The sequence below is a fragment of the Hippoglossus hippoglossus genome, chromosome 17 (assembly GCF_009819705.1).
Source record: "Hippoglossus hippoglossus isolate fHipHip1 chromosome 17, fHipHip1.pri, whole genome shotgun sequence".
In the NCBI taxonomy this organism is placed as follows: Eukaryota; Metazoa; Chordata; class Actinopteri; order Pleuronectiformes; family Pleuronectidae; genus Hippoglossus; species Hippoglossus hippoglossus.
In genome coordinates this window covers 21,369,947-21,381,753 of record NC_047167.1, presented here as the reverse complement: position 1 = coordinate 21,381,753, position 11,807 = coordinate 21,369,947, and the positions used below count along the sequence as shown (strand labels likewise).

General features: G+C 42.5%; 1 protein-coding gene across 1 annotated transcript in view; it reads left to right on the top strand.

Moving 5' to 3' along the window:
- The first annotated feature begins 6 nt into the window (after window positions 1-6).
- Window positions 7-11,807, top strand: part of lig1 (ligase I, DNA, ATP-dependent) — a 44,710-nt gene continuing 32,909 nt past the window's right edge. Inside the window, exons 1-8 of the mRNA XM_034612957.1 lie at window positions 7-173; window positions 663-731; window positions 1,457-1,637; window positions 3,874-4,057; window positions 5,818-5,955; window positions 7,431-7,793; window positions 7,953-8,061; window positions 10,088-10,174. Coding sequence (XP_034468848.1) covers window positions 157-173; window positions 663-731; window positions 1,457-1,637; window positions 3,874-4,057; window positions 5,818-5,955; window positions 7,431-7,793; window positions 7,953-8,061; window positions 10,088-10,174 — 1,148 coding nt within the window. The 5' untranslated portion in view covers window positions 7-156. The remainder of the gene's footprint in view (window positions 174-662; window positions 732-1,456; window positions 1,638-3,873; window positions 4,058-5,817; window positions 5,956-7,430; window positions 7,794-7,952; window positions 8,062-10,087; window positions 10,175-11,807) is intronic.

The following is an 11,807-nucleotide window of genomic DNA, read 5'->3' as shown; positions in this document are numbered from 1 at the left end:
ATCTTTGGCCGAGGTGTCATTTTGGCGCCGAATATTCCAACAGTGTATTGCCTGTGCAGCGCGGGACTTTGTGTGTCCGTGTGTGTGTGTCCGTGTTGCAGCTGTTTTGTTATTTCACGTTAACTCCTGGTTTGCAGCTGAAGTTCCGAAGACAACATGCAGCGGAGCATCGCGTGAGTGAACCAGCTGCTAGCGAACAGCTGCTGTTTGGCTAGCAGCTAGCGTTAGCTCTGTCTGTGTGTGTGTGTGTGTGTGTGTGTGTGTGTGTGTGTGTGTGTTGTTAGCATGAAGTGAGACACAAGTTGTGTTCAAGGCCTTTTAAACCTCCTAGAGGGGGTGTTAGCATGCGACGTGTAGCCTGACAGTAAGTTAGCTTTAGCATGGATGAGTGTGTTGATGTTTTGTGAACTCAGACTGAACTCTGGGAGATTTAGCTTCATCCTGTGTAATGTGCTGGGTTCGTTAGCAAAGCCTCGTTTAAAGCTAACGCGTCATGGAAGTGGTTCCACCGAGTTGTGCTTCACTCTCTGGTTCAGGTTTATAAGAGTGAAACTTTGTTTTTGTGACTGTGGAGCCTGTTAATGTCCGTCAGAGCCTGAACTGTCATTTAACTTCCGGTTCTCCTCCTCTTCCTCCTCTTCTTCTTCCTCCTCCTCCTCCAGATCCTTCTTCCAGCCCAAGAGCAAAGACAAGGATGCTCAGAAGAAACCCGCAGATAAACCGGTGAAAAAGTGAGACTCATTTACTCTTGTTGTTCTCGTCACACATCAGTTTAAGGTTATTGTTCTGTAAGAGAGTTTTATTACAAACATCATGATCTGCAGAGTCAGCCGTTCTTTTAATCTGCTAAACTTTAGGATTAGTTCATTCACACTGATTGTGGCTGTTGAAAAACAAAGTTATTTGAAACAAAATTCCACCTGTTACAGTCAGAATGAGATTATCACAGACTATAAATGAATAAACTCTTAATAATCTATTTGCATTTGAACTTAAATAACAATTGAGCTTTGCCGATATGGTTGAGATCGTATTTATTCATATCCCCAACATCTAGAGAACCATATCAGTGCTTTAGCTGACGTCCGATGACCCTTTGTCCTGGAATCCTACTGATGCTTTGATTTTCTCTTTGATCCCTGTAAATCTCTGTTGCTTTGTAAAAAAACATTGACTTCTGCGTCCAGTCGTATGAAAAGATGAAAGGACACGACTCCACTTTCTCATCTGATGAAATCCTCCTCATTGTCTCTCCAAGGTTTTATTTTGAAAGTGTGTCCCAGAGTCTAGATTCGACTTCAATAGATTTGTCGTTACGTAATGATCTTTTCATCATTTCCTTGTCATTTTTCTGATTTCTCGTTCCTTTTATAAAACCTTTTATATAAATGAGGCTTAAGTCTGGTTTTATTTTTGAATTGCACGATGTCTGACATCCCAGTGTGCTCGTCTCCAGGCCTGTGAAGACTCCTCTCAAGGTGCAGAACGGAGCGCCAGAGGCTGATTCCCCCATCAAGAAGGTTGCCAAGCGCAGCCGTCAAATCCTGGACAGCGACGAAGACGAGGCACCCGTTGTTAAAGAGCGAGTCGCCGCCAAGGGACAAGGAGACAAAGAAGCCTCCAATAAATCAGAAAAGGTAAAAAAAACAAAACAAAGCACCTGACACTTAATATTTCAAACGCATCAGCGGGAATTGCTCAGATTTTGCTGGTGCCAAATTGTGTGAAAGAAACACAGCAGCCGTACTTTTATATAACAAACGCCTGATGTTACAATTGTGTAAGATGAATTTCCAGTGGGCGTCCTGTTTCCTCGCACTATGTGAAAGTTATTGAAACAGTGTGATGTTCGACAAATGTTCCACAGCCACTTTTGTAACCTGCACAAGCAGAAGCTAATGAGACTGTTCGAGCTCCTGTAGGCGTCTCGCTGCCTATTGTCGACTCACTGGAGGGAAAAACACCGTGACACAAAGGAAACGGTAATTGTCGGTGAATCACGACGCTGAATTCATTTATCAATAAGCTGCATAATGAAAAGTCCTGATTATCAGCGTTCGGCTGTCGCTCACTCACCTGCTGTTTGATAAACACTTCTCTTAACTGCGCCGTTAATTTTGTTTGCAGTATGTCAGCCGTGATTCATTACTTGATAATTGAGGGAAGAGATGGTGACGGATTCATTATGTTTGTCAGCAGGAACCATCCTGCAGCATTTTCACATGGTTGCGATGATCTAATTATTTTTCATGAGCAGCCTAATATCACTTCACTTGTGCTGCTGCCCCGAAGAGCCGCTCCACTGGAGATAAGTGCAGGGCAGCAGCTAATGGTTAAATGGGTAATTAGTCCTTTTGTTATTTAAAAAAAAAAAAAAAAATCATGACTTTACTGTGACGCAGTTATTTTTAAACTGAGGCAGAGCTGATCACAGTCAAAGAGGACGTTCAGCATTAGCTTGATAAGTAGCTTGATTATCAATTAGCAACTATCACAGTTGTAGGTTAATTTTCTGCTGATTATTTATCTTTGGATCAATCATTTTGTCCATAAAATGACAGACGATCGCAGTCAGACACGTTTACGACAAATCTCTGGAATATTGATGCGAGCATATTTACACAGGCATCACATCTCATCATTAAAAGTTCTTAAATCTTGTCTCTGCAAGTTGATATCTTTGTTGGACGGCCTCTTTTTCTTTGCTGCGATTTTTTTTTTTTTGGGGTGGAAATTTTCCTGCTGTATCTTCCCATGGGCTCACTTGGATATTTTATAAGGGGCCTGGCAGGAAAAGTTAGCAAAATGCCCGGAGCAACTGAGATGGACACTCTCACACACACGGCCCCTCCAGAAAATATCGGATCTCCAGTGCATGTTTGATAGCAGCGAAAGTTTAGTAGAGAAAGACATCAAATCCTCATCTAAACATCATATATTTTCATTTTTTTTGCATCAAGAATGACTAATACCTTCTTCAATTGACAAATCATTGCGGCTGAAGTTATATGTGCAGGTGGTGTTAATATGTTTGGTGGGATACATGCCCGGTGCAGGTGGCTGATTCTAGATTATAATTTATTGGGTATTAAAATGATGAATAAACTAAATAATAGCATCAATTAAACAATTTCTTATCATATTTCTGTTTTATTTTCCTCCCAAACTCAAATATTAGGACATTATCCCAACTTTAACGAATCCAAATTCCAGTAATGTTCAAATTAATGGAGCTTTGAATGAACCTGATCAAAGCCTTGAGACCAGGATGTTCATCAACAGTGACGTTGGACGAAAAACAAAGTTATTAATAGTTCGTTAATGAGATTGTCGAAGTTTACAACGTTGTTTAATTGGGTGTTTTTCAGAAATGTAATGTCGAGGCCATAGTTTGTAGACGTCGTTGGCAGCTCGCCTCCCGTAATGTTCCCTGCACCCGGCCTCACTAAACGACACGCTTCATTGAACAGCTTGTTTCCCCGCTGATGGAGGTTCGTGTCATTGTGTGGTGCAGCGTCGTTTCCCCCACACTTTGTAAACTGCTGAGACATTTTTCCTCACTGGCTTTGTTGAGGTTTCTGTTTTTCCTTCATTTGCTTGCCTGACATCCCGTAACAAAGGTCGTTGTTTCTCCATAAACCAAAGAATTCTCCTTTTGTTTGTTATTCCCGACAAACTGAACGCTGTCATTTGCTTTGTGTGAAGACGCCACGTTAAGGATGTGTAACACTAACAGGTCCAAATCGTACCGTTTCTTGTAAGAAATCACCTCGAATAAAACCTGATTGGTGATAATTCCAGCCACTAAAGTGTTTCTTCACGCTGCCTCTTTTTTACAAGGATCATTAATACATCTGCTTTTCCTTTTTTCAGAAGGACGATGTGTTCAAGGCAGTGCCCACCCCTCTGTCTCCACCTCCAGCCCCCACCACCCCGGCAACACCTGCCACCCCAGCCACACCAGCCACCCCAGCCACCCCCGCCTCATCAGCGTCACCGGGGACCCCCAGCACGCCAAACTCAACCTCCCCGTCTGAGATCGTTAAACGCAAGACAGGTCAGTATCTGATAATATTCATTTTTCTCCGGAGCTGCAGCGTTTTGAACTTTGACACCAGCCGAGGATTGATGTTTTTCTATCCTCCAGCAATTTTACTTGATTACATCTTAGCAGGAGCCTAATGGCTGCAAATACTCATTATTCCTCAGAGAGGAAATACAAGACATTTATCACAAGCTGAGAGCGAGAGATGCAAAATATACACTTTCCACTCTGGGTCGGGTCTCAACCCTTTAGATTGACAACCACTCGACTAGATGATGCTTCACTCGGTGTCATTTATCTCATCACTCCAGCTCATATCATTATTGTCCTGTTATGTTACTGCTACATTATCCTGCGATGCATCGTTTCTGCTGACTGGTCCGTAATGGAACCAGCAGAGAAACTCATCTTATAGTTCTTCCCGATTGTCTGTTTATTTGGATCAGTTCTTAGTTTGCAGGCTTCGGTAACTGTCTATTAAAAAAGCAGGACATATATGTGATGTTTATTATTTTATATCAGTCGTCCGTACATGGCGGCCTGAACATCTCACTTATGTGAGAGGAGAGTGAACAAGAGCTGCTGCTGCTTTTTTAAGTGTCGTACATGTTCATCCATCTATTGTCTCCCGCTGATCTGAGATCAGGTCAGGGAGGCTGCAGGCGCCGTGAACGCCTGGTCAATCGAAAGCAGCTCCTCCTTTCCTGCAACAGTCTGGTAAAACGCCCACATTACTGCTGATGCCGCACCGATCTGCCCGTCCATCTCTCGCTCTATTGTCTTCTTACTCATGAACAACCCCAGAGACACTTAAACTCCTTCACTCCCACTTCGTAGAGAACAATCCACTGATTTCTGCCAGAGAATCAGCAGTTTATTCACATTCTCAGTCCAATTGTCTCACACTCGGCTGCAAAGTGCCCTCGTGCGCCCTGGAGGTCACGGTCAGATGAAGCCAACAGATCGTCCACAAAAAAGCAGCGATGCAATTCTGAGGTTTCCAAATCGGACGTACCACACATTGAATATGAGATGTATATGTGTCTGCATATAATCCATATGAAGTAGAATGGCCACCTGATAAGAAGTTGAGCTTTTCACTTTCACCACAAATGCAGGGTTTAGAGAATCGAAGCTCTTTCAAGCGGCTCAGTTTTCTTGTATTGCAGATTTGTTTTCATTTGGGATGCACCTCCTTTCTCACTTTGTTTCCTTCATCCTACTTTTTGCAGTGAGGCAAGTGGCCCATTCTCTTTTCATCATCCCGTTCTCTTTGTGTTTGATGACGGCAGCGTTTGCTTTCAGCAGTGGTGCGTTATCACAATAGGATCCCTGGCACCATCACAGCTGAAGAGAAACCCATCACATTTAAGTAACACCCTAATTTGACCAGAAATTGCATTCTTAATGTCCTGGGTTAATTCTTTCATTATGATATCTGAAGGAAAACATCCCCAGTACCTGTGCTGGAACCTTAACGAGGACAAACACACGGGTGGATGTGGAACCTAAACCAAATTGCACAGGAAATTTCACTGGAGCTATAAGCTGCTCTGCTGCGTCATATCTTTGAGGATGGAATTAGTCTTTTCATTAGTAAAGTGTGTATCTGTGATTCTCTTTTTTGCGTTGCCCTACATCTGCAGAACGGGAGCGAGCTCGTCCTGTTTTCATCTCCACACTCTCTCTGTTTGATCATGATTTCAGTTGGGATGCCTCTCACTTCTCTCCCATCCTTTCTTTTAATTTAATGCCTGTTCTGACGTGTGCAGCGAGAAAGATGTTCCCCAAGAGGAAGCTGGATGAGAGCAGGAGCGGCAGCGAGAGTCAGAAAGAGGAGGCCGAGGAAAAGGAGGAGCGGGGTCAGCAAAAGAAACGACCCCGCATGGAGCCCGTCGCCGACGGTGCAGGTACGGCTTCACTTCAGGAGTCTGATTGCAGAGAACAGCTCTCAGGGAGGATGCAAAATTTACCGGAGCCTGTCAAAAATATTTTGATTTTGCACAAACACATTGGATACATGGTCAAAAGGGAACAGCTCATCAAGTATTTGTTCAAATCATGATGATTATACTGTGAATTTTAATTTCTATCTTGTACTTTTGTATCCAAATTGAAATAAGAACAATATAAAATAATATGTTTACAAATGGACATATTTAGTGGGTTTTAAATGATGATGTGTGGTATAGTGGATAAGTCACGTTCCTTTAGTTGTAGCTAACAATGTTTACAGCGCCTGTCTTGTACAGACGCTCTCTGTGCCTCCACAGGGAAAAGTCCAGAAGAGTAAAACTAGCAGATGTAACCAGCACCATGAAATAAAGCAGTTGTACAACTGTTGGTCAGACATTTGACATTTACTCTCACAGAAAAGTACTCGTCTAAATTCTCATTAGACTTAATTGGAAGTTATAACCCTCCGGTCACAATTTAATTAATCAAGATTCATAATTCAGCAGGCTAAAAACAACAATTTTAAAATACATAAAACTTATTTTTCAGAAAGTATGAAGGAACATATGAAGTGTCACTTGTTTCCCAATTAGTTGCATTGAAGGGCAACACAAACTAGTGGTGTTTCTTTTATTGACTTGACAGAAAAGCAGCTGCTGAGATATAATGATGAGTCGTTGTTTTGATCGGGAGAAAATTGGTCTGCGACACTTTTGAGGATTTGTTAAACCTTTACGCTGCTTATTAGCTCAAATGCCAAATATCCTTTTGTTCCAGCTTCTTGAACATGAGGATTTGCAGCTTTTCTCTTCGTTAAATTGTTGGTTTAAACCGTTTCTTTGTTTTTGGGCTTCTTCTCTACTAAATGATTAGTTGCAGCCCTGATGTGAAATCCTTGTTTGTGTGTGTTTGGCTGTGACTTTGTGGTGAAATTACAGAATGACTGTGCAAAAATTGGTAGCAACATTTCCCCCAGAGTTTTCTCACAGTCCGCATTTTAAAAGTTTATTTTTAAACAACATAGGCACGTACATAAACACAGCAGACCGGCAATTGGCCCTTTTCTCTTTTCTAAAGTTGTTTGGCAAAATACCAGAAGTGACTGCTGTACTCACCTATCCAGGCTACAAGTCATTGTAATGTGTGGTTAGGAAAATTAAAGTTTCATGTCTGGCCCTTATGACCCAAGCCTTGTCTCCTGGGACTCTGTGCTACAAGCTTGTCAATAGTAATTTCTCTTTCCTGACTCACTCGGGTGAAAGGGAAACCTCTCAAATATAACCTGCGGCATTTATTGAAGAAGACTCTCGCTGAAAACCATCTTCAAACATTGGCTAACAAAAAAAAAGAACTGGGTCACCCTCAGAAAAACTTGCTGGCATTTATCACTTCAATAACCCCCACTCCCTTTCTGAATCGCCCTGTGCAGGGGACGCCGGTGAACCCATGGAGGAGGGCGCAAAGGAAGAGGACGCTGAAAAGGCAGTGACCGCAGCTAACAGCCAGGATGAAGAGGTGGAGAACAAGAAGAAAGAGGACGGAGAGAAGGCCAAAGAGGAGAGGCGGGCGGACGGAGAGAGCTGCGATGAGAGAGAAAAGAAAGCTGAGGGGGCGGAAAAGAAAAAGGAAGCAAAGGAGAAGAGCGATGATGAGAAAGGTGCTGCCACTGCCAAGAAGAAGGAGGTGGTTGAAAAGGACACGCGAGAGGGAGAAGAGAGCCCAAAAAGTCAAACAGCGAAAGAGCAGAAAGATAAGGAGCCGGCCAAGAAAGCCCCCATCAGCAGTTTCTTTGGTGAGGAAAGAATTTGCATAGCTCGGCGCTTGCAGAAAAAAAAAAGAAAACATGTCTTTTGCTTTTATCAGTTGGGAGAGATGGCAAATTATTGCTCCACCCTCACCTTTCTTTCTTTCTTCTTTTATTTATCTATTGACTTTTACAAAAAAAAAATAGCTCCCAGGAAAGTTGCAGTGAAGACGGAGAAGGTGGAGAAAAATGACGGAGAGAAAAAGACAAGTGCGGAGAGGAAGAGTTCAGCAGAGGAGAGTAAAGACACAAAAAGGTAAAGGAAGGACACAACAAGGGAAGTTGCAAACAGTTTGTTCTTTAGTCTGATCCTAAAGTCCGACCTTCACCACACTTTGAGACTCACTGATTTATTGTGTGTGTTCCCTGGAAAGAGCTGAGAGCTGTTTCCAATCAACATTTAATCAAATCCACAACAGTTCTCTTCAGCTTCGTCCATACTAATATGTTTTTATTTTAAAACTAAAACGATCCACACGAGAGAGACCATCCGTGTACAGTGTAAACAGGAAGCTGATTGTCTAATGTGCAGCCGTACAGCAAATACTACAAAGGAGGAACAGCAATGGTGAGAAGTAAGATTTCTTTATTCTAGGGACCAACATTCACCGCTGGCAGTCGAGTCGTCACTGATAACCTGCTGTGTTGCCAAACTTCTCCGTTTTAGTTTCTCCAAGTGTGGATTACTGGCCTAAACTTAGTGATAGTGTGGATGAGGCCTTTCTGTGGATTTCCAAAGTCACTTGTTGCCTAAGTTAAATGACGCAGCAGTGCTTCATTTTGCATCTGCAGAATATGAACACATTTCTGATTTATTCTTCCCAACTAGATGGAATAAAGTTATTTGCTCTCTGTGGTGTGAGGGTCTGTGTAAAGCGTTAGTTGCCAGCATCAATGTCATTAAGAGCTGTTACAGGGTCAAGGATTTCAGTTTATCTCCATGGAAACACATGAGGTCGTGTCTCGGAGCAGATTTCAGCCCCTCGCGGTCCAGCGCCCCCTCGGAGACTCGACGTCAGTGAATAATGTGACAGGATTGTTTGAGTTCAGAGGGCGAACGCTTGGATCCAGACGTTGTCTTCATGTCTGTGCACTCGGTGGTTAACGGGGCTTTAGCAGGTTGGAGGTTTATGCTCCACAGCATCGGCTCAGATCCACTGAATAATTGATTCGTCCTCATGGTGCACGTGAGCTGACCCTGACCTTCGACCCCTCTGGAAGACATGCACCGCTTGTCATGGAGTTAAATGATGGAGTAGGGCTCCTCCAAACCAATCTTCATATTTTTATTTAATCACTTTTGATTATTTATCTCCACCAGAGAGATTTCAGTCAGTATTTCTTAGTTAGAGAGAGGGTTTTTTGTACTTTGAGATGATTTGAAGTGAGTCAGAGATTCTAGCTGTTACCACTTATTGCTTGTTCTCTTAATGATCCTTCTAGTGGCAGGAGCTGGGACTTTATGGTTCCAGTCAACATCAACGGTATACAGTCCTTAATTTTGTTGTTGGAGTCAGATCCACATGTAGATATTTGTCTTTTTACACATTTAAATCAGTGTCTGCTGACGTTATATCTACTTAAAGTCCATTTATTTATTATTCGTATTACCATCATGCTTTTGATGCGCATTGTTCTTTTATTGCATGTGAATAAACCAGTAGCAGCCGCAGTGTATTGCTGCTTTGTCATTTTGAGGTCATGTTAACCATTCCATACACAAACTATTTATAGCTCCAGAAGAGAGGGAATGCATTTTTCATCCCTCTAACTGTTTATTATTTCATCACTGCCTCTTGTGTGACAGTGTAGGAGTGATAGACATGGAACGAGAAAGGGAAGTTCACTGCTCCTCAATTCAGTCGATAATATTGAGGTGTGTTTTTGCACCTTGTGTGAGGAAAAGCACCTCAGTGCATGTTGCTTCAGCACAATGCTGCTGTCTTGAGTTTCATGCAGGAATAAATTATCATAACATTTCTAACTCTCGAATTTCACTTCTATTTAACATGTTGAACTTTTCCCTAAGTAGTGGTGCTTTTTTCTCTTCTGTGATGAACTTCGCTGCAGTTCAGCCTCTTCCAGTTGTGAAGCCACCAGTGAAACTTTTAGCCTCCAAAAGTCTCGGTGCATTTCCAAGTTGTCTCATTGTTATGATAATGGTGTGCAGGACTTCCTGTCAACAAAGACGTTCCGAGTCGGCTTCAGTGACTGGAACAGCTGTCACCGCCGTTCAGTTTGACACTAATTTGCTCTGTCTCCCTTTCGACGTTTTTCCTCAGTGAGTCAACTTCGGGACAAACAGACTACGATCCGTCCAGGCCCGGATATCATCCCGTGGACCACGCCTGCTGGAAGCAGGGCCAGAGGTTAGTCAGATTTAATTTGGACTCTCTCTGCTCGCCGCTCGCCTGATGGTTAAATGCGCAGATTGAATTTCCTCGTTTGCGGATTCCCAGTGGTTGTGGAATTTACGGAATATCATGGAATTTAATCTGTTCTTTTATTCTGTCAGAATATGTGAGGATGTTAGAAGCTGCTCACTTTAGAGAAATCTTTCAAATCTATTTTATTTTCTTAAAATGAAAAATAGATGAGGGAGTGATTCTTGGATCTGACAAGTGTGTGACACACAACAGTTGCTCTCTTAGCGTTGATAATCGACGTTCATAAAAAAGGGTTGAGAAGTCGATGCACGCTGCTTTGTGAAGGTGCCAAAGAAACAAATCCTTTATCTTAGAGGCTACAAGATCAAAATAAGACCATCATCCGACTTCTTCAGGGTAACGTAAACAAAAGGGCGGTGCAGTGGGTAACACGTGTAGAAGGTTCTGGGTTAAAACCATAGATCACCTGACTGCTTCTGATCACCTCCTTGTGACTGATGAGTCATAAACTCTGCCTCCTCCATGTTGGTGGATGTGACTCGAACAAAGTAAAAACAAAAGCACACATGAAATACATTTTTCTCAATGGTTTGTTGTTTGTTTAAGTTTTTTATCTGATGCTATTAAAACACAGGGAAACGTCTTGATTAACAACTGACACTGACTCCTGATTGGTCGATTGCTTGTCTTGGCACAATATCGATCCGTGGCTCTACTCTGATTCCAAATGATGCCAACAGTGCAAGATGGCTGCGCCTGTATACATGATATTTTAGCTTAATTTTTGTACAGACGCGTCATCCATCTTTATTTACAGTCTACTATTCGAACCTGTCAGCCGACCAGGGCCTTGTGCTGCAGCTTCCTGCAGTTTAAGTTAATTGGAGACTCTAAATTGCCCACAGGTGTAAATGTTGGCGTGGATCTGTTGTTTCTCTCTGTATGTTTGTTCTGTGACCTACAGGCGACCACTCCGGGTTGTACTGCCGCCTCTCGCCCAATGTCAGCAAGGCTATTAAACACATGGCTACAGCTGTCAAAACGTCTTCTATTTTACAAACCGTCAAATTGACAAAAAAAAACATGCACACAAACTCATCTGCCCTCCCACCAAATCCAATCTCTTGAACAGAGAAAACACAAAAGAGAGGCTGGAAAACAATATTTGCTGTGCTCCAGAAGAGGCCAGATTGTGTAAATGTTTTTCTAGGGCCCTCGGTACTGTGTGTAATATTCTCGCACTACAGGTCAGTGCCCACTTGATCGAGCCTTCACATTTAGGAGGTTAAAACATCTTTTCAACCCAGACTAATAAAAAACACGCCCAGCCAGAAAAGCAGTGAACGCCAAGACTATTTGTTATGTGACAGAGATGCTACCGTCTCAGGAAGCACAAATAAATTACTCTAAGTGGATTGCGGGTATTAAATCACCTTATTTATTGGCATGAATTTAAGTGTTTTTGTTCTCCCTGTAGAGGAGAATATGATCCTTAGGTAAATACATCAATCACAGCCCGTCCGTCTATTTGCCACAGACCGTTATTTCAACAAGATGTCGCCTGATTGATTATCATGGATTTTGACATTTCTGGTAATTACAAAGCTTGAGGGGG